Consider the following 26,544-nt stretch of genomic DNA (forward strand, 5'->3'; position numbering starts at 1 on the left):
AGAATTTTTCATCTATATTACGAGTCACCCCTTCTCTTGGGTGTAACCCAGCTGGGCATCTCTGGGAGAGCCCCGGGAAGAACGCCAGTCACTGCAGAAGAAGCCTGGACGGGGGTTTAAAAAAAATCTCTTCTAATTTCATCAATTCAGCAGAGTGGCTCTTACACCCGGCCCAAGGACAGGACACAATTAAAAGTTTAATACTGCTTCAGAGTCAACTAAGTGCAAAAAAAAGCATCTGAAAATATATCTGAGTGCATGAAATTACCTCTCCACTTCCAAACTCAGAGAACCCCCTAATGGCTGAACCCGTCTGCTTCAAACTTTCACCCAAAATATGCATCCCAGCTAAGAACCACCCTGAGAAATACCAGCCTAGCCCTTAGTCTTCCTCGTGGGTCAGTGCTGCAGCGCTAGGACATATGCTGAAAACTCTGGCAGTCAGTCCAACTTTATAACACAATCAGCACCAAACAGCAGAAAATCGCGTACAGTTTAATAATTATTTCAAATATAATAATGTAATTTACTTCCTAGATTCTGCTTTCCTCCTATGTATTGTGATTTACATGCATTTGTATGCGTGTGTCACTGGGGCACTAGGTAAAGCTGCTGTTCTGATTGAGAGCAATAATTACTGAGTCTAGAGGCAAGATGGAAAAATAACAACTGCATTTCAGAAGAGCTGAGCGCTAGAGAGGAACTTCTGGGATGTTCCTTAGAACTCCACCCCCTCGTCTCTCCACCAGGTGGTTGAGTGACACCACACTAAGCCAATGAAACACCAAGTGGGACCTTAGCACAAACTCATTGAGGTGGATGGCACATAGTTCTGAGGCCATTCTGAAAGATGCCTTTTCCGAATTCCCCCTTTCCTGGGGGTCAGAAGCCAGTTTCACATACGTTGGAGAGTGGATCACTTGACGATTGCCCTGTGCTGTCAATTCCCTCTGAAGAATCTCGCATTGGCCATTGTCAGAAGACAGGATACTGGGTAGATGGACCTTTGGTCTGGCCCAGTGTTGCCATTCTTATGTTCTCATGAATAGTTCTCGCACATATGGGAAATCCCAGCTTTTGTTTTGCCCGCTTAACAATTCCTAATATATTCAATACAAATAATTCTCCCTCAGGCTGGGCAGGCTGGTCCGCACAGAGCATACCCTGGAGCTCGGTCTTGCTCAAGGGTTAAACAATTCCAAGGCTGGGGCTTTCACCACTTCCCTTGGGAGACCTCGCCACTAACCTTGATGGGAAAGGTTAGTTCCTATCCATCTTAACCTTGCCTTTAGGCAGATCCATTGGGTGACTTCTTGTTATTCCTCCCTGAACCCCATCCTGCAAGATCCCTCCCTTTTATAAGATGGCAGCACAGAGTTCAATTCCTGAGCGATCCAGGCTGGATTTATTTGTAGTCAATTCACCATGCTGTTGTCTCAGGTTTTCATAAGCCTCCCAGCTTGGAGAGGTCCAATGCTGGGACCTCTCCTAACCCCCCTGGCCTATCACCCAGTGAGAGTTCAGCAGTCATTTGCATTTAAAAGCCAGCTTGGGAAATGTCTGGACTGTGTTTTCAGCCGGTCCCGGTGAGCATGGTGACCTGTTTCCTACACAGCACTTTGGACGGTCTAGATGGGGCCAAAGTTGTCATGGTTTCCACTGGGGGAGCCTTTGGGTACTCACGGGTGACTGTGCTTTGGAGTTGTTGAGGTGAGCGTAAATCAATACTGCAATGTTGCTGTGACCGGCCTCCAGAGCGATGGCCACGGCATTATTCCCATCCTAGGGAAGAAAAGGAAAAGGGTTCCTCAGAGAGCTCACAGCGGTACAGTTTCAGTAACACAATACTGAGCGTTCGGAGCTTTCAACGCCCTGGAACAGGCAGCAAACGCCAGGACCTGACAGGCTGGGCAAGTTACTGAACTTCTCTCCCAGGTAAAGGTCCGGGGGCCGGCATAAAGGATGGTGTGATGACATAGGAGACAGGTTCTAAATGGGAACCGGCATGGCTTTTAAAAAGCAGGGCCTGCCAGACCCACCTCCCCTCTTGATTTTGGCCTGGCCATGGAGTGCAGCTGCCGGCTTCAGCCAGGTTGGCCCCCTTGTTGTGGGCTGTTTGTTTGAAGGGGTTTGTGTTTCCATGTGCTTCCATGGGGCAGTTCTCTGGCCTGTGTTGTATAAATCAGACTATGGGCCCCTCTGGCCTTGCAGTATCTGAATGTTCAGGGCACAGCTGATCTTTACAATCCTTGGTTTCACGTGCAAACAAGGGCAAGCACTGTGCTCTATTCCCGGTTAGTCCTTCAGGCAGCAGAAACACTACCTGAGGCTGGAGATGATCAATCAGATGCCATGTTGGGTGACTAGGCCAAGTGGGCGGTTTGTGAGCTCCCGACAGGCTGAAGTTTGTTCACATAAAGGGGTTAGTCAAACAATCACTGACAGCAAATACACGGGGAAAAATCAAACTCTGTTTGTGGATAATTTGCAGGCCAACAAAAGGTGAAAATCCCCAGCCCGGAGCAATTGACCCAGCTCTGTCATACAGCGGGCTGGCGAGGTGGCTGCACATCAACATATGCAGCATGATGCGGCAGTGGAGAGAACCCAGCACTGTGGTCCCTGGGGTTGAGTGGGGCAGGCAGTGACTTACGTTATCCACAATGGAGACTTCACAAGCTGGCTGGGCCAGGAGCAGCCTCACGGTCTCCACTCGCCCGTGCTCGCAGGCGCACATCAGGGCTGTGGAGCCCTCCTCGTCCTGCAGGTTGACGTCGGCTCCGCAGGCCAGCACGGCTTCGACCATCTCCTGCCTGCCGTGGCTGACTGCCAGCATCAGCGCCGTCTGGCCAGCCTGCAAGCAAGGGGAGAGTGAGGGGAGCCGAATGCAGGCGGAGACTCAGAAGAGACCTGGCCTGGTCCCCTCCAGCTGGGAGAGGGGATATTAGTAGCAGCTGGACCTCTCCTAGATAGACATATCCCCAGGATCCACAGACTCAGACTAGGCCAGAGGGGGTAACGACTGCAGGGAGAGGACGGGGACTACTCAGCCATGGCTCATGTGCCCCACAGGGGGAGGAGGGATTCTTTCCACTTCCCCGGGGTCTTCTCCCCCGAGGACCTGTATGTCTTTGCCCATCCCCCAAGTCTGCCGGCTACCCTCCTTCCCCCCAAGTCCTGGTTCCCTCAGGGCCCCATGCACGGAAAAGGGGCAGCATCACACAGAAGGCAAATCTCAACAAGGAACATGCTTGGTCCTGCCAGCGACAGAGCATGGGGTGCTCAGCACAGAGCACACGCAGGATCCGGTCCGCAGCTGCTGACAGTGACAAGCGCTATTTGGAAAGCTCTCGGAGACTCTGCAGTAAGCTGGCTTGGCTCGTGTTCCTGGCCCCGTGGGAAGCTGCCTGCAGCCAGCCTGTCCACCCAGAGATCATGGGGTAAAACAAAGCTTGTTTTGGTCCAAAGCAGGAGTAGCTTCCAAAACTTAGGGCAACCAATCAGGGGACAGAAAGGAGCCATGTTACTCAGGTGAGCCGGCCCACCTGCTCACAAGCTGTTCTTTCCAACAGTGGAGGGCAGTGGCATGGCCTGGGAGCTCAGCAGGGCTGAATCTGGGGGTTTCGAGTAGAGGTGACTGTGCTGCAGGGAGCAGCCCTGCTCGCGCTGACCTGGCTCGCCTTGGCATTGACGTTTCCCATGCTGAAGAGTCTCCTGACCACGTTCATATCATCTTCGTGTTCCACCGAGGCCAGAGCGGCCAGCATGAGGGCCGTGTAGCCAGCTTTATTCTGATGGTCAACGTTGCAAACCCCTGCAGAAAGAGAAGTGGGGGAGTGCTGTAGACCCCAGCAGGCCAAACTGCCCTCGGTTCTGATTCCAAGAGCTTGTCTCAAGTCAAGGACTGCGGCTGCTGAGCTATTGCGCGCTGGGAAGTCTGCATTCTGGATGGCAATGCTCACGGTGCCTTGGATGCAGAGCACCTCTTGCGCTGGACCTGCTAGGCCACGGTGCAGTCACCAGACCGCACGGCCCCACCCTTCTCAGGCGAGGGGTCAGACCCACTCGCCGTGGGCTGCTCTGCAGTTTGGAAAGGCCTTGTTCCCTATGGTCCATCTTTGCTGGGCATGTAAGGGCAAACCCACCCCCCTCCTCCACAGCTGCGGTCCTGCGGGGAACCCCTTGCTGGGTTCATAGGGCTGCAAAGGAGGTTTGACATGCTCTGTGCAGCACGGAGCCCTGAGCGGCTCTATGCAGGGCATGGAGCAAGACTGGGACGGGAGGATCTGCTGCCGCATGGAATCTCCTGTTCTGTTCCCCACCCTGCCAGGGGTGGGCCACCTCAGGGCCCGCAGAAGCTACTTCAGCTACCTGAGCTCATGACAAATGCCTAATGGCTGCACTGAACAGTGCTCTGCACAGGGACCCACTTTCACATGCCCCTGCAATGGCCACTGCCGGGGCTGCGTCTTGCACTCTGTACTCAGGTGGCACCTTGGACTGCAGGTGGGGCTCGAATGAGGGCAGCGAGATCAGGCCCCTTGTCACAGCACAGACACCAACACCCCGTCCATGTGTTTGTAACTGCACCCGCCCTGCAGTGCCCATGGGCAGCTCTCCTGCAACAGATTCGACCACCGCAGGAATCTGCTGGCAGAGGAACGGGGGACCCTGGGATGGATGCTGAGGGCTGGGAAATGCTTGTGTAATAGGTTCATTTTCAGGCCTAATTCACCTGACATGTCTCTGTAACCACACGGCATGGGCCAGTGACGCATTCTACACCTTGAGCACAGGCTAGTTTCTCGGGCTAGAGCCTGGCCACTAGGGGGCGTTAGGAGAGGGAGGTACGGCTGCCAGGAGGAGGTGGTGGGTCAGGGCTCCCGGATGGGTGTGTTTCCTGGGAGGGCTGGGGAGCAGCAGCCAAGAGGAGCCCAGGGAGCAGGGCAGCTGTTGGAAAGGGATCCAAGGTCTCAGCTCCCGTCTCCTAATGCAGAACCCTCAGCTGAGCCATCCCCACTTCCCAGCTCAACAGGGTTACATAGGGCCCCGGGGTAAGCAGAAGGCTACTAACCAGTGTCCAGGAGCAGCTGCACGATCTGGAAGTTGGAGTGTGAGACGCTGTAGTGGAGAGCTGTGTTACCGTTCCCATCCGAGAGATTGACCACATGGGCCAGCATCCCCGGAGAGACCTCCGTGAAGGCCAGGAGGTGGTTGGCGACCATCTCTGGGACGGAGGACTTCTGGCTGGACACTCGGAACCACTCCTGGAGGAGGATGCTGCTGCTGGACAGCTGGGGAAGGAGAAGGGCAGGCCTCAAGCTGGGAAATGCTTATCTCCAAGGGAACGTGCTCATCTGCCAAAGCCCTTTCTGCTCTCAGCACTTCCTCTGCTAAGTTTCACCCTAACACAAAGCCCAGGGAGCCAGCGTTCCCACGAGCAGCTGTGGCCCTAGGCTGCGCCATCCCCAGCCAAGTCCTCCCATTGCCACAAATGCAAAGCAGTGCAATTCCTTACACCTCTCCCCCTCGATAACATGGCATGGATCTGAGCTGCACCAAGGCCCTGGAGGACAGGCCAGTGCTGAACCTTCTGGACTGAAGCCTTACACGTGGCGCTAGGCATTCCCTGGGCTGGGAGTGGCCATGGACAGGAAGCCCCAGGAGGGAAGGCACAGATTTCTGGAGACATGGGTAGCAGGCAGCAGCTGGCTTTGTACCTGGCCGCAGGGCTTTCCCAGCATGCTGAGGGGATTGTGTGTGCTGGGTAAGAGAGCCCTGGATAAATCCCGTGGGGTTATGGGGATGCAGGGAGCACAGACTGTTCAGCCTCCAGTCTCTCAGGGTCTGTGATGCCTGGAATGTCAGGCTGAGCCCAGCCAGAAGGAGGGGTTAGTGACTCAGACCATGACTCCAAGGCTGCATGCAGCACAAAGAAGGACAGGGAGGGGTTGGGGGTGGGATTCATAGATTCCTAGGCCAAAGGGACCCACGGTGATCATCTCATCTGACCTCCTGCATGACAGGCCAGAGACCTGCCCAGAACAATTCCTTCTGCACGAGAGCAAAATACGCCCCCCAACACCCAAAGGGGCGCTCCGGGGTGAGCAGGGCGTCCAGCGTGTGGCATGCAGGGGAACGACTAGTCTTCCATTGTCCTGGCTCACAGATCTTTTCCTCGTGCTCAGTGTTGCCGATTATGGGCACCGCAGAAGTGACCACCTAGGGCAAGCCCAGCTGCTCCACCTCTCGGCACCCCCTGCTACTCACCACCTCTTTGCTCTTCACGGCACTGGGATGGCTGAGGTGGTGCTTCACAATTATGCAGGCCTCTCTCATCCTTGGGCTCAGTTCAAACCTGTGAAAAGCAACGGTGGGACAAAGTTGTCTGCAGCGTTACCCCAGAGAAGGAGGTGGCCTGCAGAACAGCAGGGGCAGGCCTCGAGTGGGCGCAGATGCTGGCTAACAACATGATCCTAGAGTTCCTGACGGACATGTGCATAAACATTAGGCCAGCTTCTAGCCATGCCACAGGGCACGAGGAGCAGCCAGGAACTGCTTTTCAATCTCTGGCAGAACAGGCTGCGGGGGGAGGGGCAGTTGCAGCAGTTGAGTTAGTTGCTAATTAAAGCACAAAATGGGAGGTGTGGGGCAGGGGGAATTCATCAGCAACAGACTCAACAGGTTGTTCGGAGAAAAGAAAACAATCCATGTGCTGCTTCCAGGCATGAGTGGAGACAGCCATGACCTCTCCCTCCGTACACCCTGGCACTACCGGCCAGATGCATCGGTGGCTCCCCTTGCCAGCGGATTTCAGCACCTCACAAACATTCACAGATTCATCTGCTACTTCCCGTTTTGCAGACAGGAAACCGAGGCCCAGACAGGAGGGCCCACGGCTCCCCCAGGGTCACACAGGGAGCATGGAACGGAGTGAGGCATTGAACCAAAATGTCTGGGTCTTAGGCAAGTACCAGAGCCACAAGATTATCCTTCCTCTTCTGCATCAGGGACGCTGTCAACACTCAGGTGTTGGGCATGGGATTCTGACACATCAGACATTGGTAACAGCCAGAGACTGAATCCCAGAGTAAAGGCACAAATATCTGATCCGGTGCAGCAGGGAGGGTCAGGCTAGAGGGGTCAAAGGGCCGATCTGGATTCCTGCCTTCCTGGGGGATTGCCCTTATTATTATGCTGTTATTTCCATCATTCAGAATCCCATTTGTGTTCTGCGCGGGCCCAAAGGCTCCCGGACTGCAGCACTGAGGAAGCGTGTGTTTCAGTCTCTGCTTCCCAGGAGCTCCCAGAGAAATGACTACAGGCCCTAGCAAGCAATGACACCGGAATAGAGGGATTGCCCAGCTGGGTTAGACCAAAGCTCCATCTAGTTTAGTGTCCCGTCTCCAACACTGGCCAGTCTCAGATGCAAAAGCCCTAAAGTGGACAATTACGGTATAACATGGTCACAGCAGAAATGTCTTCCTAACTCATCATTTAGTGGTTGGCTGATGCCCAAGGCATGGGGATTTTATCCATTCCAAGCTTTGTGGGTTTTTTAATCCTAGCCAATGTGGATGTTCTCATATAAACGTTGTATCTATTTTTTAATCCTGCTGTGCAATTGCCCTCAATTATATCCAGAGGCAGTGAGTGTTGTGTAAAAAGGAAGTCTCCCTATTTCCGTTTTAAATTTTCTGCCTTAGAGGTGTCTTTGTTCTTGTTTCAGTAGTGACCGATCCATCTTTTCTGTACCATTCATTATTTCCTATACCCTTATCATGTTCCCTCTTATTTGTTTTCTGTCTAAATTACATGTATCTTGTACCTTGCCGTTTATGAATGGTTTTCCAGTCATTCAGGGGAAGGGCTGCATGGGGGAACACATGCTACCCCTTCTCAAAAGTACAGCAAGGCTCTCCTGGACACATGCTCCCCTGATTGCCCCTGGAGGAGTTATGGCTTTTCTTGCTAGGAGCCTCAGCCAAGGGCAGTGCACTTCCTCCCTCTGGCCCTAGGAGCTGTTACTGCAGCTTTAGCAAACTGGGTGCACCTGCAGATCGAAGGAGGCTTTCTTTGTGCATGCTTCATCACAGATTTCAAAGGGGCAGGTTGCTAAACTGAAATCTGTTTTTTCCCCCAACAGAACAATGTCCCCAGAGTAGTTTGCAGCCAGGCCTGTTTTCAACTTTCCACTGTTTTAATGAAACCCTACTCAAAACACCGAGCAGGGAGAATTCCCCCCTGAACCCCCCATAACACAGATACAGCTGGCAGAGTTTTGCTCCAATTTCCTGAAGGATTCACCTTCTAGCAGAGCCCAACCAGGGCAGATGCCAGCCCCCAAGGGGGAATGTTTTACAAAGCTAGGAGCATGTGGAAATGGGGGGAGAATGCAAACTGTTTAGCAACCTTAGCTTCACCGGTTGCCACGAGTGATGGCTCTAACAGCCTCTGCAGGCAGCGCCCAGCTGGGAGATGCTGGCTTGCCCTGGGGTGGGGTGGGGTGGGGTGGGGTGGGAGGATAAGTTTCAATGGCCGATCCATTTACTAACCAATTCAGCTGAGATTAGGGCTGGCCGGATTTTTTAAACTCAATTATTTTTCCTGTCAAAAAAATACAATTCAAATGTTTCACCAAATGGGTCCAGTTGTGGCCACAAAGAGTCAGAAACGAGATGAACGTTGTGGCTTTGTTTTGTGGTGTTCACTGGGGGAGGGAAGGAATTTTCTATTGCAAAATTAGAACAAAATCATTTCCTTGGACATTTTCGCAGAAGTAAAATTGGCTTTTTTGGCCAGCTTGGGCCCAGATTCCCTGGATGCTGCTGGGAGGGAGATGTTTCTGTGGAAGGGGCTCTAGACAACTCCTCCTCCAGCCCCACTCCCCTCTGGCTCCAGGGGGTTTCGGGCTCTCATATAACTGGCCCTTTCTGACTAAGCTTGGCTGCTGGTGGGTGCCAGGCAGGAATTCCAGCCCTGGGGAGGCTACACTGCACTTACTTCTCTTTCACCTCGGTGGAGTCCACGGCTGGTGCGCTCTCTGTCCTCAGTTCGTGCTCCCCTTTTCTCTTCCTCTGCTCTGTGCCTGGCTCTGGACCCTCCACGCTGCTCGCAGTCTCACCCGGGTTCACACCAATCTCCTCGTTCCAGGTGTTCGCGTCGCCCTCCGCGTCGCTGTCAGAGCTGGTGGGTGAAATCTTCTCAGAGGAGCTGTCTCCACTGTCCTCCTCCTCCTCCTCACTGGACGTGCTCTCATACCTGCCGTGAGGGAAAGCAGAGTCAGGGCACTGCAGTGAGATCTGCCACCTTCTCCCCTGGCACCCGTACTGTGCAGAGGGAGAGCTGAGGTCACGCTGCTCCCTGCCCCCAACACACACATGGCGTGTTGCAATCATGGCAGCTTCTTGCCCTGCTGTGGGACTGGGACGTGGTCAGGTTTACAGAGATCTGCGAGTGCTGGAGCTTGCACCCTGGCAAGAGATGGAATGAAGGGCACGTACTCCCCGTTCAGCACCCCCACGAACTGCAGACTCTTCCTCCCGCCCTCGGCCTCACTCTTCGGAAACCCATCTCGCTTCTTCATGATCGACTTCAGGGCGCCTGAGGAAACAGAGATGGGAAAGTCACACGGCGGAAAGCCCAGCCTCTGGCACAGACACAGGGCCAGAGTCTTACTCCACCCACCCCCCTACCCCAAGTTCCTGGAAAGGAGTTTGGGTGGGGACGGGAGGCTGTCCAGGAGAGGCTGGGGGTGAGAACAGGCTGGGTTTGGGCAAGGAGCCCTCCTGCCCAGAGCCTGCTGGGCTGGGGGATTCGCCACTTGTCGCTCCGTCTCCCGCCCCGAAGGCCTGGAATTTGTTCTGCCTTCGTCTCACTAGACAGTAACAAAGCACAGGGGAATCTGCTGCGCCATCCGTCTGGACACCCCGAGCTTCAGCAGAGCCCCGGGCTCGGGCCGCGTCCTGCATGTGCCGAGGAGGGCAGCTCTAACCCATAGCACTCGGGGCTCGATTTCTCAATGGCTGCCTGCCCTGGTGTGGGAGCTCCTAGCCATGCCCAGGTCCTGTGCCCCCAAACACAAGCGCACAATCCCTGCCGCTCTTACCCCTCCCCCCACACACAATGGCTCCACCTGTCCTGCTCTGCACAAACACAGCGCTCCCCCTCCCCAGCCTGCAGATCCTCACTCACCCCACAAACCTCTGGGCTGATTCACTGGGGGGCTGGAAGCACGTGGTTACTAGAATCGCTGTCACATGACCTATGATGAGGTCATCTGCCCAGATGCCTGATCAACACAGCCTCCTCTCAGGTTGGAAGGCGGGACCTTGGGTCTCCTCTCACTGACACCGCTGAGTAGCTCCATTGAAGTTAATGGGACGGTGTCAAACCGGTGTGAGTGAGTGGAGAACCAGGATCCTGGGGGTTCAGGCTCCAGCTAACAGCCTGGTTTCTGTCCAATTACTGCTTGAAAAGAAATGCAAATGGGCGTGTTCTGCCAGGGCCTGAGCAGGGGCGAGGCTTGTCAGCAGGCAGCAGAAGCTGGCGTAAGTGACTCACCAGGCCCAGGACTCAGAGGAGTGCTACTGTCCTTCTCCAAAGGCATTTCCTGTGGTGCACACATAGACCCGTGCACGCCTTTCCTGGAGTCCTGGGGAATTAAACGTGAACCTTGCTCCACTTCCACTGTCCCTGTTCCTCCCCGAGGCATGGCGATCTTAGTTCCACTGGTGACGCCAGACTCAGCAACGTCCATCTGGTTTCCACCTTCTCCGGCACCACTGGGGGTTTGTTTTGTCTTATCACCAGCCACACCTTGATCGGTTTCTTCCATTGCTGCATCGATTCCTGCCTCTAGATCAGCTTGGGTATCCTTCTCTTCGTACTGGGCTGTTGAATCTGGACCTACAGCAACTTCTCTACTTTCCAAATTGCAGTTGACTCCAATGCACAACATCAGTGATGAGCAATCCACACCCTTATCGATCATTTCCAGGTGGCTGCCCACCCCCTGGCTCTGCATTGGTACCACAGCCTCTGCGTGTGCTTCTACCATCTGAGGCTTGGCCATTATTTCCTTATCTATCAAAGTTCTTGGCCTTCTAGAACAAACCTCTACTCTTAACTCCTCAAGCTCCTTAGTCGCGTCCTTCAAGTGCCCTTCCATCATGGTGATGACCTCTCTCTGGTGGCCAATCGTGTGCTGCAGCAGCTCCATTTCCTTCTCTGCTTCTGTAGGAAGCCCTAACAAGGACTCCACGACCCAAACTGCAGCATCCTTGGTCTCAGTCTCTTGGCCGACGGGAATCTCATGGCATGGCTTCTGAGATCGGTAATAGAATACAGCCTCGTTCATGTTCACCTCCTCGCCCACACCTACAGACTTACACGCTTTCTCCATGGTCCTTGCGGGGCGGGCAGCCGCACTGCTGGCTCGCACGTTCCTGTCCGAAGCAGACAATTTCTCAGTGAGTCTCCTTAATTCCGTGATTTTACTTGCTCGAGCCTTCACTGATTCTAGTTCCCTTTCCAGTTCCGCGGGAGCCTCCTGGCTTGCCCTGGCAACACCTGCACCAAGAGACCTGGGTGGAAAGCTGAATACAGAAGCCTCGCTCATTTCGGGCAGGGGTGGCTCCTGCAAACCTGCCATCAGCTTCTCCTTCTCCCGTTTCAGTTTGCAGATTTTCATTTCTAGGACTGGGATCATCTTGACTTGTTCCTCCAGCTCTTTGAGTTGTTTGAGGGCAGCAGCCATCTGCTCCCGCACATGCTGCAAATGCGCTGGGCTGATGTTGGTGGCTGGGGTGCTCCTTCCAGAATTCAAAGGGCTTATTCTCATAGAGCCCGTCGGAGGTGTGACTTGGCTGTCCCCATTTCCATTCGAAGGGACAGCAGAGGAGGAGTGGGTCTGGTGAAAAGAAGCGGTACTGGAGACAGAGATGCATGTTTTAGAGGGACTGCTGGGTGGCCCAGTCATCTGGGCACCTCCACTAATCAGCAAATGGAGCTGCTCGAGCTCTAACCTCCTACTTGTCTCTTGCAAGGTTTTCTCCACCCGGGGATTTTGCATGAAGGATTTGGGGGCAGGGGGTGGGAGGAGATTTATAACTGGAGTTGGAGACACGGGGTTGGAAGCCTGTTTGCTCAGGGGCTCTCTCATTTCTGAGGACCCAGACTGCGTTCTGATGCGTGGAGATAATAGGAGCACGTTCCTTCCTTCCTCGCTGGCTGTGGATGCCAGAGACTCAGTGGAGGTCCATCCACTGGTGTGGCCGCTGGGGCTTCTCAGGGAACTGGGCTGCTGCTTGGGCCCTTTCGCTTTCCGGTACAATGGCACCTTCTTGAGAGTTTGGCCACTCTCAATGTCATCGACATATTTCAGAAAATCGAGGTCTAGCAGGAAGCCGTAGGGGGTTTCCACAGAGTAGGAGCTCTTCTCCCCATCGTCCTGATCTCTGTACAAGAAGGGGCCACCTAAATCTGTCAGGAAAGCCAAAGGGAAACCATTGGTACAGTCAAGAAAGACCAAGTTCGTCAAACCCATCTCCTGTCCCTGTCTCCAGAGGTGCTGGAACTAGGGGGACTGGGGAAGGGGGGCTGCCACGCTCCCTGGCTTGAAGCGATTTCCATCACATACAGAGTTTACAGTTCGGTTCAATGGCTCTCAGCACCCCCACTATACACACTGTTCCAGCACCCGTGTGTCTGCATGTTCTCAGCTTTTCCTGCTGGATGCAGGGCGAGTGTTTGATGCCACAGAAAGTTCACGTAGGTGCCCAGACTAGACGAAAAGGCCTGGAGCTTTCTCACCTGGCAGAAGATGGGAAGCAGGGGTCTGGAATAACCCCAGGTGCCCTCTGCTCTGGACCCATGTGAGTGTCACACCCAAATTAGAGGGTGAGGATTAATTCAGGGTCTTTAAGAGGGAGGGGAAGCAGCCCGGTCAGTCCATGGTCAGAGGATGCTGAACTGGGGCACATTCAGCAGGGACAGAGCCATGAGACAAAGTGACCTAGGGCCTGATCCAATGCCCATTGAGGGCAGTGGTGGCAATAGGTGTGGATCAGACCAGAGAGAGGTTAGGAGTCTATGCTTCATGAAAAGGCCTTCACTCTGGGGTCAAGGTAGAGAGGAGCAGCGAGGGGGTGGTGGTGCCCAGCTCCTCATCCCTGCCTGGTGCAGCTGCCAGTCAAATCAGGTGTATGGCCCAGCCCCGGAGCATCTGAGGGAAACCCTCTGTCATTAGCACGAATGGACAGACAACGAGGGTGTCTGACCCCCAGGGTCCACTCTCCACTTGACTCAGGTGTGCAACCCTCCCACTGGATTAGCTCTGAATCCCGACTAGAATCATTGTAGAGCTTGTTGGGAATTTTCTGCCACAGTGATTTTCTGACACAAAATGCAGTTTCCACAAAGTTGAAGTTTTCAGTGGGAAAATCTTGATTTTACCAAAAATTTTCAATTTCCCATCAGTGATCAATCAAAATAAAATATTCCATTTTGTTTGTGTTTGACCCAAATCAGAATATTTCATTTTGTTGAACTGATCCAAAACAGGTCATTTCAAATCTGTTCAATAAAACATTAAACTGCATTTCCCTAAAGCACAGGGCCTTGTAGTTCAGCCTCTGCCCCTGCGTTCTCTCCGATGAGCCAACCTCCCTGGAGGACTGCATCTCCCATAATGCAGGGTAGATTTCCCTCAGCCCAAGCTGTGTGGTGCATCATGGGAGATGTAGTCTGGACAGGGAGTCTGGTTCATAGGGAGAATGGGAGCATCAGGCTCCTGAAATCCCATGAGGCAATGCACCACAACAAGTCCACGCAGTTTCATGTTAAAATGACTGGAAAGAAGCATTTCGAGTCATTTGAACAAAGTGAAAGGATTCAACATTTCCAAATCAAAATTTCTCAGACTTTCCATTTTACGAAAAAGTTCAAAATTTCAACTTTTCATCCCGATTTGTGTGAAAACAAATGTTGACACACAGGAATTTCCTGCTGGGTGGAAATGCTGGGTTTTGCTCAGCTCTACCAACAGCCCACAGACAGATACAGCTGCAGCCAGAGGAAGCCTTACATAGGGGTGAACTGGGAGAAAGCCCAGGGTAACGTTATAAACAGGGCATCTCCGGAGCAGGGATGCCCCTCCCCCTGCAGCTCTGCTGCTGTCTGCAGCTCCGCGGCTCCTGTCCCCTGCCAACTGTTCCTGGAAGCTTCCCGTTTGCTGTACGAGGCGGAGGGAGGAGGGGTGCTGATGTCAGGGTGTCCCTTGCCCCCCACCTATGTACCCCATCTCCACAGAGCGGGGTGTGTGTGTGAGGACAGGGCTCACCAAGAGAGGGACGGAGCTGCTGGCAGCTGCTGCTGTGTCTGAAGGAACCTTCAGACTGGTGAGTGCCGCTCTCTTAAAGGTCTCCCACACACTCCCCCAGCTCACACACGCTGTCTCTCTCACACTCATCGCCCCCCAACACATACTTATCTTGTTGTTGTTACTTGTTGGTACTTCCTGCAATGCACATATATTCTCTGTCATTTTATTCTTTCAAAGTGCTGTTGTGTTTTGACTGGTCTGTGCATTTCATCATTTTATTTCTTCTCTTTATGCTTTCATTGAATTCTTTGAATAGTGAGGTCTAAAATGCCTAACCTGTCCTGGCTGGAGTAATTATCATTATTACTGTTATTATCATATTGTGCTTTGTCAGTCATTATTTAAAGTGGTACAGTCCAATAATAGTATCCTCCTAGAATGTAACTTTAGCTTGTACTAACCTTAGCAGTGCCCATTTAAAAAAAATTAGCTAAACACAGAACTATAGACACTGGGCAGATGAAGGTTGCTTATTTCAAATTGTATTTTTAGTTATATCTGTAAAATAACTTAAAATTTGCATGAAAATAAACGCAGTTCCAGCTCTGATACCAATAGCAATGATGGAGTCCAATGTCAGTGAGTCACATAAGGGATTGTGATTGGTAAATGTAAATGCCAAAATAATTAGAAAATTAAATTCCCTTTCTTAATAAAAGAAAAAAAAACCCTTATCACATATATTAAAATTATGTTTTTAGTGAAAAACAACTGACTACAGTAGATAATGGGAGTAACACAGATTTTAAGTGGATTTTATTTATTTTCATGTATCTCTAATAAAGATAGTGTACAAAGTATCAAATGTGTGTTTCTGATATCTAAGTTAAAGCTCCAAAACGGATACTTCAAGGCTTGGGATTCGGAATATTTTGCAGTCCCTGGAATCATGGTTAAAGTTTCCTCCCCCCAGATCTGAAATGGTGCCCTGGGTGAGCCAGGAGGGCCATGGGCTCTGGCAAGATGCAGCCCCATGTGATAGCGAAAAGCCACATGCCGAGCATCAGCACCACAAGCCACAGCAGCAGCGCAGAAAGGTGGCAATACACCATATGCCAGGCCACCCTTACTTCTGCGTGGCTGCTGCTGGCGGCGTTGCCTTCAGAGCTGGGTGCCCAGCCAGTATCAGGCCACCCTGCCAGTGCTTAATTTGTGCCAGGGCTGAGGTCTAGCCTCTGGCAGCTCTTTCAATACAAATTAAACACTAGGGGAGGCAGTGGGGCCCAGAGGTGATGTGGGGGGGGAGGGCGGGGGAAAGCCCAGGGAGCCTGTGGGGGCCAGGAGTGATGGGGGGTGGGGCGCCAAAGCACAAGTTCGCCCAGGGTGCCATTTTCCCTAAGGCCAGCCCTGGCTGCAGCCTTGGAGGTGCAGACGGCTCTGATTAGTCTGCAGCCCCTGCCATTTGCATTCATGGAAGAGGTTGGTCACCCCCTTTCATCTCCTTCCATGGGAAGGCAGGGGGTGCCCCATCTCTACATTCAGAGGTGAGCACTAGGAGAACACATTATCTTGGTACCCCTTAGCTAGGAGCTGCCTGTGTCTTTACCTGGGAGATTCTGGTTCAGGTGTATGGGCTGTGCCATCTTCTCTTAGTGGATCACAAAACCATAGACCAGCGGACTGCAAATCTGAAAAGACAATACAAGCTGGAGTGAATTCCCTCCCGGTAGATGGGTTGTGACTCTCAGCAGCACAGACCGGAAGGAAGCCCGTCTATGCCACCCAACTGCCCTCCCAGCTTCACATCCCAATTCCACTTCATACGTCAAAACATCACAAAGAAACCCCAATCACAAGGAAACAGCCTCCCGCCACATCACACGGTGCAACCCACCTCCCTCACAGAGCTCTGTGCCCAGACAGACTCAGCGTTCCCCCTCCTGCAGAGACGGCCTCGTGGAACACTCGACGCAGCGGGAGCCGGGAGCCTGCGTTTCCCACCCTCTGTCTTCCTTTCCCCAGCTCCAATCCCCAGGATTTGTCTTGGCTCCTGCCCTGGAAGTCTTTAGCCGCCCCCCACACTCTAGGCAGCCTGCCTCAAAGCACAGCATAGGAGGATTAGGGGAATTGCAGCTAGACTCCGCAATGCATTCTGGGGAACAGAGGGAAGGAGGAGACCTGAAGTGGAAACTTGGAAAAGAAAATATAACCTGAAAGGTAAAGGAGGAGAAGACCCTGCTCGGGCCCCTCCACCCTGAACAGGAACCAATTGCATCAGAGAAAGGGCAATCTGTGCCATGCCCCAGCTTCTGCTCAGGACTTGTCAGCTGGAGATCTTGAAGTAGCGTAAGGGCTGCTGGAGAGAGCACTGGACTGAGGCTCAGGAGACCTGGGTTCTAGTCCTGGCTCTGCTGCTAGGTGACCATAGGTGCATGTCACCTTTCTGTGCCTCAGTTTCCTCATTTATAAGATGGGGAGAATGACACTGACCTTATCTGTAAAGCACTTTGAGATCTATTGATGAAAAGCACCATATAAGAGGTAGGGATGATTATTAAAATGCTTTACAATAAAGATCACCTTCCCCAAGATCCCTAATGCAAAATCTGTGTGTGGAGAAAATCGTCCTGGAGACAAGGAGGAGGCTTGAGCAAGAGCCGCCCTATCTGCTGAAGACTGGGAGTACAAGGGAATCTGAGACACGGAGAGAGGAAATGACTCACCCAAGGGCACACAGCTGTTATGGTGCACAGATCTATGGTGCGCCCACCCCTTGAATACTGTGTCCAGTTCTGGTCACCTCATTCCAAAAAGGACAGAGTGGAACTGGAAAAGGTCCAGAGAAGGGAAACAAAGATGATCGAGCATATGAAATGGCTTTCATATGAGGACAGTCTAAAGAGACTGTTCAGGTTAGAAAAAGAAATGGTTGAGGGGGGATACGATAGAGGTCTATAAAATCATAGTGTGGAAAAAGTGCACAGAGTTATTTAGCATTTCCCACAATACAAAAACAAGAGGGGTCACCCGATGAAATTCATAGACAGCAGATTTAATACAACAGAAGGAAACACTTTTTCACACAATGCACGATTAATCTGTAGAACTCATTGCTAAGCCAAAGGTATAACTGGTTCAAAAAAGAACTAGATAAGTTCACAGAGGATAGGTCCATCAATGGCTATTAGCTCAGATGGCCAGGGATGCAGCCTCATGCTCTGGTTGTCTTGAAACCTCTGACTGCCAGAAGCTGGGAGGGGAAGACAAGGGTGGATCTCTCTATAGTTGCCCTGTTCTGTGCACTCTCCCAAAAGTTCTAGCACTGGCCATTGTTGGAGATAGGAAACTGGGCTACATGGACCATTGGTCTGATGCAGTATGGCCGGTCTTATGAACACGGGTCTCCCAAGTCCCAGACCAGGACCCTGACCACTAGGCCCTGCGGCCATAGTTAAGATAACAAAATGGAGGTGGAGGGGTTTCTGTCTGAGCAGGGCCTGGGGCTGGCTGGAGAGAGGGCGGTGAAGTGGGACATGATGCACCCACTGAAATGAGCTCTTATGGGGGGGCCACTCTCAGCTTCTCAGTTCCCGCTGCAGCCTGGCTCCCTGGGCACGAGGGACATTTTTAGAATCAAACTGTCTGCAAGGCCTGGGGTTGTAAGTGCATTTCTGGAATGTTTTCTAAGCCGTTTCTGGAACGTTTGAAAGGCTTTTTGGCCTGTCTCCCACCTCAAAGGGAGGTTTGTTCTCCACTGCTGATGACACCCTCACCCGCAGCGGGAGCTGGGGCCTTACGAGCATTTCACTCTGTGCCTGTCCCATGCAGCACATGGACAGAGACATTCAGGCCCAGGACACCATGGCCACTTCCCTCCCCACAGCTCATATCCCACTTCTCCCCTGCCAGCCCAGGCCTCTCCAGCAGCCCTCCCCTCCAGGATGGCAGCGGGGCTCAAGGGATCTCATTGGTGTCGAGGGGCAGTTTGGACAAGGTGATCTGGAGGTTCAGCGCGGGGCTGGCCTAGGCACGAGCTTTGTGCATTGGGACTTTGCCCGGCTTTAAGGCCTTATGTAGCAGGCTGAGTCTCTGTTTCAGCCGGGTTCGGCTGCACTGCAGGGGGAACTGGCTGCTATTGGGCTCCTGGTTACAGAATTGGCTGTAGTTTTCTATACCACTCTGGCTATATAGAGGCATTGTTGTGATCAAACTGAGGGACACCAAAAGAGACAGCTTGTACGTCCCAGGTAACAGGCCTGCGTCTGTTCCATTCTCTCTGCTTTGGGGAGGACACAATGTTGGTCTTTTTGGGCTTCAGCAACACACATATTGTAATGCTGCAGTCTCCTAAATGCAGACTGAAGCATGAAGAGGCTGGTGCAGATCTTGGGCTGTCTCCAGCTGGGTTGAGGTTGCTTTGCACCCCCAGTGCAGCATAAAGCAGACTTCCTATTAGGGATGTAAAAGGTTAACCAGTTAACTGATAAGCATTAGGCTTACCGTTAACTGGACCTTAACCGTTAACCCCCGTGGTTGGCTGCGCCTGGCCGGCTGGCGGAACCCCAGCCCCAGCCGTGCCTGCGGGACACCATCCCCGGCCGTGGTGGGTGGGCTGCAGCGGCCCCGGCCCTGCTGGGTGAGCTGCACCGTGCCCGACCCCAGCCCTGGCAGGACCCCAGCTCCTGCCTCCCCACGCCAGCCCACTGCCTGAGTGACATCAGTTAACGGTTAAGCAGTTAAATGATATAATTTTAATCGTTTAACCAGTTAACTTTTTAACCCGATATTTACATCCCTACTTCCTATTATGTAGCTTGGTTCCTGCACCAGTGATCTAGTGTCAGTCCAGAAATCCTGCCAGGCAAATGAAGATCTCCCACTTTTCACTTCTGGCCTGTTAGTCTCCCTGCTTCGTCCCCAAGGTTTGCTGGATCTAGGGCATCTCCCATCAGTTGTGGGTTGGGTCTTCATGAGGACAGTTGGAGCCTAACTATGGTTACATGAAGAGTGATGGAGGTTTCCTGGATGTCTGACAGGCTCAGAGCAGGAACCATAAATGGAAGGGTGGCCAGTGGGTCGCTTTGGGCCTGAAGCAGAAGCCAGAGACTGCCCTGCTCCAAGTGTCAATGTAGAGGTCAGTGTGGAGGGCTTTCCGTTCCCCTTGTCCACGTCTCGCCACACTCAGCAGTCGCTGGTTATCTCTGTCGCAAGGGGCTGTTCACGAGCTCTCCACCGAGCTGCTGCTCTATGAGTCATGCCTGCTCAAATTAGCTCCTTGTACATGGAGCAATTCCATACTAGGTGCAGAGAGAGAGAGAGAGAGAGAGAACGCTGCCCCTGCTCCCCTGATAACACAAGAGGTGCCAGAGATGAGGCCTAATCTCAGTCATTGCCAGGGAGGGTGCATGGGAAGGGACAGTAGCCAGGGATGCAAGAAGCAGCAAATCAGACTTTTGAGGAGCTTAGGCCACAAGAGGGCCTGGAATTCTTCTCACCCTTTGCATGGCCAGATCGTGAAGATGAGGAGGGAGGAGAAGCAGAGGGAGAGGATGAGAGGAGAAAAAGAAGAGGAAGAGAAAAGTAAATGGGTCACGGAGGGGTGCACAGCTGAACAATTTTAGTGTTTCTATTAATCCGTGTACTTGGCATATTGCCATCACAGTGAAGGCTCATTAGAAGATGCCCCAGAGACACCTCCCAGATGCCTCCGTCACCCTCCCCAGCTAGCCACAGGACAATCAGGATAACTCGTTCAGGTCAGAGAAGCTAAACTCGGAGCTGGGTGCAGATTCCAAGGGTGTAGCCTGGGGCTTTATGGAACTTGCATGCTCGCTGCTAAGGAAATGATTGTCTGGGACCAAGACAGGTTGTTTTATACCCAGCCTGAGGCGGCTAGAATGCAAATGACCAATGACGAGGCTGCTGCCCCAGGGGAGATCACGGCGTCCAATGGACTCGGCAGGGTCTGACTAGAGTCCCACTTGTCTCTTCCCTGTTGGCTCAGGTGGGGTTCCTGTGTTCTCGTGCCCATGTGACCAGATCACCTGACTAGCTTCTAGAGCACCTGCTCCAACATCCTGCACTGATAAAGGTGGCTCAAGCAATGTCCGACCATTCCCAGTGGCTCCTGGCTGCCAGGGCTGGGTGGGGCGGGCTAGCACTATGCATGGCATGAGGACATGTTGAGAACCACACTCCCAGCGCCAGAGCAGGGGCAGCTAGGAGGAACCTCAGAGCGTGTCACCAGGCAGTTGCAGGGGGTGCGGTCTGGCTGGTGTGAGCTAAACTAAAGGAGCGAGAGGCACACAGCCTGTAATAATTTCCTGGTGACCACACCCCCTGAGCAGGAGGGTTTCCACAGGTTCAATGGCTTTCCACTTGCAGCGTCCAAGGTGACCTGCAGCAGGAATGGCTCCCTCAGCAGCGCGTTCAGGCCATGCAGATCTGCAAGGACGGGAATTTCTGGTCGTATGGGACTGAGCTCTCCCGGGCCCCAGCAGTATCCCACCCCTGAGCCCATGGCAGGGAGTGCTGGGGCTGCACAGTCGATCAAAGACAGATTTTCTAACCCGATGTTCAGATGCACATGGCGGGCTGGAGTTGAGAGCAAATGGGGATCAGTAACATTGTAGCCAAGGCCTTGTCTCCTTCCCTGCGGCGGCGGAACACGGAGTGAGGAGGCAAGGGGGTAAGAGCATGAGAGAGAGAGGGAGAGATCAGGGCAGTGAAACTGAGCAGAGCTCCAGAAGCGAGTCAGAGAATTCCATGAAATGTGGGGGAAAAAATCTGGTTTTGAAAGAATTCCAAGAAGTGAGTTAATTAGCTGGGGAGCAGGGAACATGCAGTTGTTCAGCGCTGACCTGCTGGAACATCTGTCTGCATCTGCTGGCCGACTGCACCGGCGCTGCAGGAACAACGATGTTTGCTTTTGTGGGAAATTGCTGGAACAAACAACCCCGCCGTTTGGGGAGCGAAAGGGAGGGGAGTTTGTAATTCCCAGAACCAGCGCCAGATCGGAGCAGCCAGCACCCCAGCCCCAACAGCTCATGATAAACTTCAGCTCCAAAAACAACCCTCTTATCAGATGTGATACATCATTGAAAGCCGCTCAGCCAATCACAACAGAGATGTACTGCGTCCCACAGGCCGCTGATTAGGACAAGCCCATGCACAGAATGCGAAACAAACCCCATCCAAAGTGAATGCAGCAGTATCTCAAACATAGCACAGCCCCAGCTTCCCACTGGGGTCCTCCTCCTCCTGCTACACCTGGAGATGGCACCAGTCACCAGACTTGGCTCCGCTTCTGGATTTTGACTCCCGCAAAGGGCAGTGGGGCTGGATCCAGAGTTTGGGGTGAAATCTGCAGCTAGGTTTGGACTCCCCGAAGTCCAGGGATGCTGTGATCTGGGATTTGGTTTCAACCCCTCGCTAGGAACGAGATGTAACACAGCCACGTGGCAGCATATCCCTCAGTTTCAGAGTCTCCTGAATGTGCCAGAGCTATTTAGATTCCCCTGAATTTTCCTACACCAAGGATACGTGGATGTGCTGCTATCCACAGTGACTGCAGAATTGTTCCAAATAATGGTCACGCCAAACATGTCAGTGACATGAGAGACCAATGCAGAGGCGATGGGGGTGTGTGTGTCATGCAGGGTCATGTGCACCCCCAGATTTGCAGTTTGTGAGCATGCTCAGTAACATCTGCTAAAGCCGCTGCCCTTACTCCTGTCCTCCCCTCCACCCCATTCTCGGCAGGTACAGTCCATCTTTGGACTGATGCACGTACAGGTTTCACCTGATGGACGCATACAGAAATATGAGATCTCTAGGCTCTGGCACACCCTGTCTCCCGTGGAGATCATGGGGCTCCGGCATGCCAGAGGAGAAGCCTGTGATTACAGCTGGGACACAAGAGACCCAGGTTTAATTCTCAGCTCAGCCACAGACTTTGTGTGACCTCAGGCAAGTCACTTCATCTCTTTAGTGCCTCCCTCGGCTCCCCCATTTGTGAAATGCGAACAATGATCCGTCCCTGCCTGGCCAAGTGTGGGGAGGACTAATGATTGTGATGTGCTCAGAGCCTGCAGTGATGTGGGGCATACAAGGGTCGAAAAGGCAGACTGGGAGCTGCCAGGATAAAAGGGGATAAAAATAAGAAACGGAAAAATGAGGGTGACCATTAGGGAAAGACTCTACCAGCCACCCGGGCAAGGCAGGGGGTGGGAATCTCTCTTCAAGGAGGACTGGCACGGGTTGTGGATGGACTAAGAGATCTCCAGCATTATCAGAGGAGATGTTTATTCTTTAAACACTCTGCAGTATGTTTACAAGAAAAACCCAGTGTTGGGGAGGGGGAAGGCAGGTTTTGTCTGATAGCTGCAATACTTGCAGCTGGCAGCAGGGGGCACCACACTCTGCTCCTGATCAGAAAGGAAGAAAATCAGAGCAGGGAAGCTGCTGACAGCAGGACTGGCATCGGCCTGTGGCCCAGACTCTGCATCTGCCCCTGAGAACAGGACATGCCAGCCCAGACCTTGTGTGCCCCCAGCCAGGTCCAGATGGGGTCAGAGCACGGTCCAGCTAGGCCGGGGTCCTGTGTCCAGCAGCAACCAGGATCAGGTGTTTCAGAGGAAGGTGCAAGAACCCCCTGGTGATCCTGCTCATAGGGAATGTTTGCTCCTACTCCCTGTCACTTAGTGGTTGGCTTATACCCTGAAGCTGGAAGGTTTATAGCCCGTCTGCCTAGTGTGATGATGGATGGGCCCGCTATCCACAGAAATGTCAATTCTCAGTTTGAATCCTGCTCTAAGTGATATCTTGTGGCAGTGAGTTCCACTGGTCATTGAGTGGGGAAAGCATTCCCTTTGATCAGTTTGCTGATCTTTCAATTTCTTTGAATAGTTACTTTCTCTTGTGTTATATATGGCCATGATGGAGGGGCAGCCAGGCCAAACCTGAGTGGTGCTGCAACCCCGTACACCAGAGCAGGTCCCAGCCACCACTGCAGGATGAGTGCAGGGCAGGCACGCTCTTCAGCCTCCAGCACCTGGGCCCTCCTCTTCACACTGGGCCAGCAATCCACCATTTGGGAAACACTGCTCTATTAAAGTCACGGACACACAGAAATAGCCCAGGTTTCAGAGTAGCAGCCATGTTAGTCTATATCTGTAAAAAGAAAAGGAGGACTTGTGGCACCTTAGGAAACTAACCAATTTATTTGAGCATAAGCTTTCGTGAGCTACAGCTCACTTCATCGGATGCGTCCGATGAAGTGAGCTGTAGCTCACAAAAGCTTATGCTCAAATAAATTTGTTAGAAATAGCCCAGTATCTGGGACTCTTCTCACTGGGACAAACCTGCGGAACAAGTTATAAGTATATAACTTCTGCTGCTGAAGTATGTAGAGGACTCCCAGGAAGAGGAAGTCTGGCCCCATGGTAAGGGCATGAGCCTGGGGCACAGGAGACCCAGGTTCAATTTGCTGCTCTGGGCAAGTTGCTTAGCCCCAGCTCCTCAAAGGTATTTTGGCTCTTAACTGCCACTGATTCCAATGGGAGTTAGGAGCCTTCCATACCCTTTCGGGTCTGGGCCTTGGCCTCTCTGCCACTCGGTCACCTCTCTGTAAAACGGGGACTGTGACAGACATGGCGATTTCCTGCACTCTGTTGGAGAAACCTCACCAAAGTAAGTTTCAGTGTCTTCCTAGGTCATTGTATTAACAGTGCAAATGTTGAATGTTATTGTGGGACTGTCTGTAGCCCCTTTAAGGGGGAGCCAAAACCACATAGGAAGCGCTTTGAGCATCAAACGATTCGTAAAAGAATGGGCCAGACGAAACTGAACTGTTGTTGGGTGAGTTTCTCAGGAAATACTTGGGAGGCGGGGAATGAAGATTACTCACCTCTGGTCCCGTTCTTGCAAAGCTAGGCCTTGCAGAGAAACCCACTGTCTGGCTGGTTACTTATTCACGGGCTCTGCAGACCACACACACAAAATTGGATAAACGGGCGTCTGCAGAGTCATGGGTGGGCTTGTTCTGAGCTAGCAGCTGTTATGAACTTGTGACCACAGAAAAATCCCTGGGTGGCGTTGAAAGGGCTGGTCACCAGCCAGAGCCTGGCTGGAATTGGGAATAAGTTTACTGGCATGGGTGGAGGTTCTTATTGTTTTCAGTGTGGTGTTTTCTCTGTAATGCTTTAACCTTAAGAATAAATGTACATGCTTAGAAAGCTCTGTGAGGTAACTTGTGCCTGTGGGTAATTAGGCCGGTCATCATAGCCTTCAAAGAGTGAGCAAAAACCTGTTCAGGCCATCTGTCTTGCTGTGGAATAACACAGTGTAGGCAGGGAAGTATGCAGCGGGGAAAAACCTTGGTCAGGAAGGAGACAGAAGCAGTTCTCCACCCAAGAGAGGGGTCATCTGAGGAGCCAGGTGCCTAGAGTGGGTTCCCATACCGGACCACGAGGGGGAAACAGAGGTGCCATTGCCCAGACTATGCCAGGGCGGAGAGCTCTGTCCTACCGCACAGGGTAAATACATTAAAGATTGTGTAGGGCTCAGCTCCTACGGTGATGGAGCCAGGTAAGTACCTTAGAGGAAATCCCTGCCCCATTGTGCTAGGTGCTGCATAAATGTGACAATTCCTGACCCAGGGAGCTTAAAGATCAGAGCCACCAGATCTGAGAGGTCAAGAAGAGCAGGCTTGGGGGGAACAATCATAGCAGGGAGCGGTAGTACAGACTAGCTGTGTGACCCATTCATGGGAGCAAGAAGCCAATCAGCAGCCTCAGCCAGGGGTCATCGTCAATCACCCCCTGCAGTTTTCTGCAAGCATCGGGGCAGGTTTCTAGATGTCTGAGCAGCCTCAGACTGATCTGAGTGACTGAGCCATGAATGAAGGTGCTGAGTCTCTGCGGCTAGCCTGCCTCCTAGTGCCACTAACCATTGCAGTGTGTGAACACAGCGGGGGTCGTGAATTCCCAAAGCAGAGGGCGTAGCAGTGCCCAGATAGCCAGCTTCTTAGCCGTTCAAAGGTGCCTGCCTTTGGTGCTGAGCCTGGTTGCCTGCACCCAGGGGCTACGCTGGGCAGTGATGCTGTTGCTGCTGATCAGAAATCTCACACCTCCGTCTACAAGGATTAGTCACTGGGAAGCTAAGCAGCCCCTGGGAGCCCAGATCTCAGCGCTCCTAGTGGGTGGACACGGCACAGCTGCCGTGTGGGCTGCTAAGAGAAGAGGAGGGCTTGCTCTCTGGAACAACAGCCAGCTAACAGAGTGCCACCTGCTTTGGGAATTGCCAGCAGAAGAGCTTCAAACCAGCTCCCTCTGACAGCAGAGAATACTTTTTCAGACACGATGGCAATGAAGTGCCCTGCTCTAAGCCCTATAATTACACGGCTAATTACAGACATTAGACAGCAGCCTAATGCAGCCTGCCAGTTCCTCGAGGAATCAGTTACATTCACAGAGAACGTGCATTTGGAGCTTGTGGGTTTCCTTGTTTATAGGCCCCATGTGCCTAGAGAAGGTATGATACCTATGGCCAAAGACAGGAGGTTTGTAACCTTACCGCTGCTCATGGGCATTCATTCTCCAGTCCTGTACCCCTGCTTGCTACAGCTGTTCCAATATTCCTTCCAGGCTTCACCTGAGCTTTTCGTAAAGGCCTCCAGCCCAGGGGCTCTTCCCAGGAGCGCTGCAGGTGCTCCAGCCACACCTGCAAGCACAATATAGTAACCACTATCTGCTATGTTTGCTGGACTCCACCCAAGTCCTCGAACGCATCTGGCACATGGCAGACTTGCAAGTTTTACAGATGAAAGGGCCTTAAACCTCTGCCAAGGCCCTCCCTGACCTTCCCAGCTGCTCAGTGAGCCATGCCCCACATACAGACATCATGGAAATGGCAAAAGTCACCAGCGCTTGGCCAGGGGAAAATTCGCTTGGGATCGGTACCTAAAGGGGCTCCTCGTCCTGCCTGGATGGTGGGGTTCCAGCCTAATCTGCATAGCATCCCCTGCCCTCCCAGTCTGGGCCAGCAGAGACCGGGAGCCACACATGGGGCCGGGATGGAAGGAGTAGGTCAGAGGCAGCGCTGGGGACATGGTCCCTCTGAACTACAACTAGAAATGCCTGGCAACCAGCCCTGAGTCACCGTGAGAGGCACACACGGCGTCTGGCACCAGCTCCAGCTCCAGAACGGCTTCGAGGTGCAGC

General features: G+C 52.7%; 1 protein-coding gene across 3 annotated transcripts in view; it reads right to left on the bottom strand.

Annotated features, from left to right (window-relative positions):
- KANK3 (KN motif and ankyrin repeat domains 3) overlaps window positions 1-26,544 on the bottom strand; it is a 55,199-nt gene that overhangs the window by 6,252 nt on the left and 22,403 nt on the right. For 2 of the 3 annotated variants that reach the window (XM_037885845.2, XM_037885843.2), the window contains exons 2-11: window positions 25,898-26,044; window positions 15,930-16,011; window positions 10,564-12,483; window positions 9,504-9,603; window positions 9,004-9,261; window positions 6,271-6,358; window positions 5,075-5,294; window positions 3,672-3,814; window positions 2,654-2,854; window positions 1,684-1,782 (exon numbers count right to left, since the gene is read on the bottom strand). In XM_037885845.2, coding sequence (XP_037741773.1) covers window positions 1,684-1,782; window positions 2,654-2,854; window positions 3,672-3,814; window positions 5,075-5,294; window positions 6,271-6,358; window positions 9,004-9,261; window positions 9,504-9,603; window positions 10,564-12,483; window positions 15,930-15,966 — 3,066 coding nt within the window. In that variant the 5' untranslated portion in view covers window positions 15,967-16,011; window positions 25,898-26,044. Of the gene's footprint in view, window positions 1-739; window positions 973-1,683; window positions 1,783-2,653; window positions 2,855-3,671; window positions 3,815-5,074; window positions 5,295-6,270; window positions 6,359-9,003; window positions 9,262-9,503; window positions 9,604-10,563; window positions 12,484-15,929; window positions 16,012-25,897; window positions 26,045-26,544 lie in introns of those variants that run through there. The other variant, XM_043535883.1, reaches the window with a different exon arrangement.

This window comes from Chelonia mydas, chromosome 25 (genome assembly GCF_015237465.2).
Source record: "Chelonia mydas isolate rCheMyd1 chromosome 25, rCheMyd1.pri.v2, whole genome shotgun sequence".
NCBI classification, from domain to species: Eukaryota; Metazoa; Chordata; order Testudines; family Cheloniidae; genus Chelonia; species Chelonia mydas.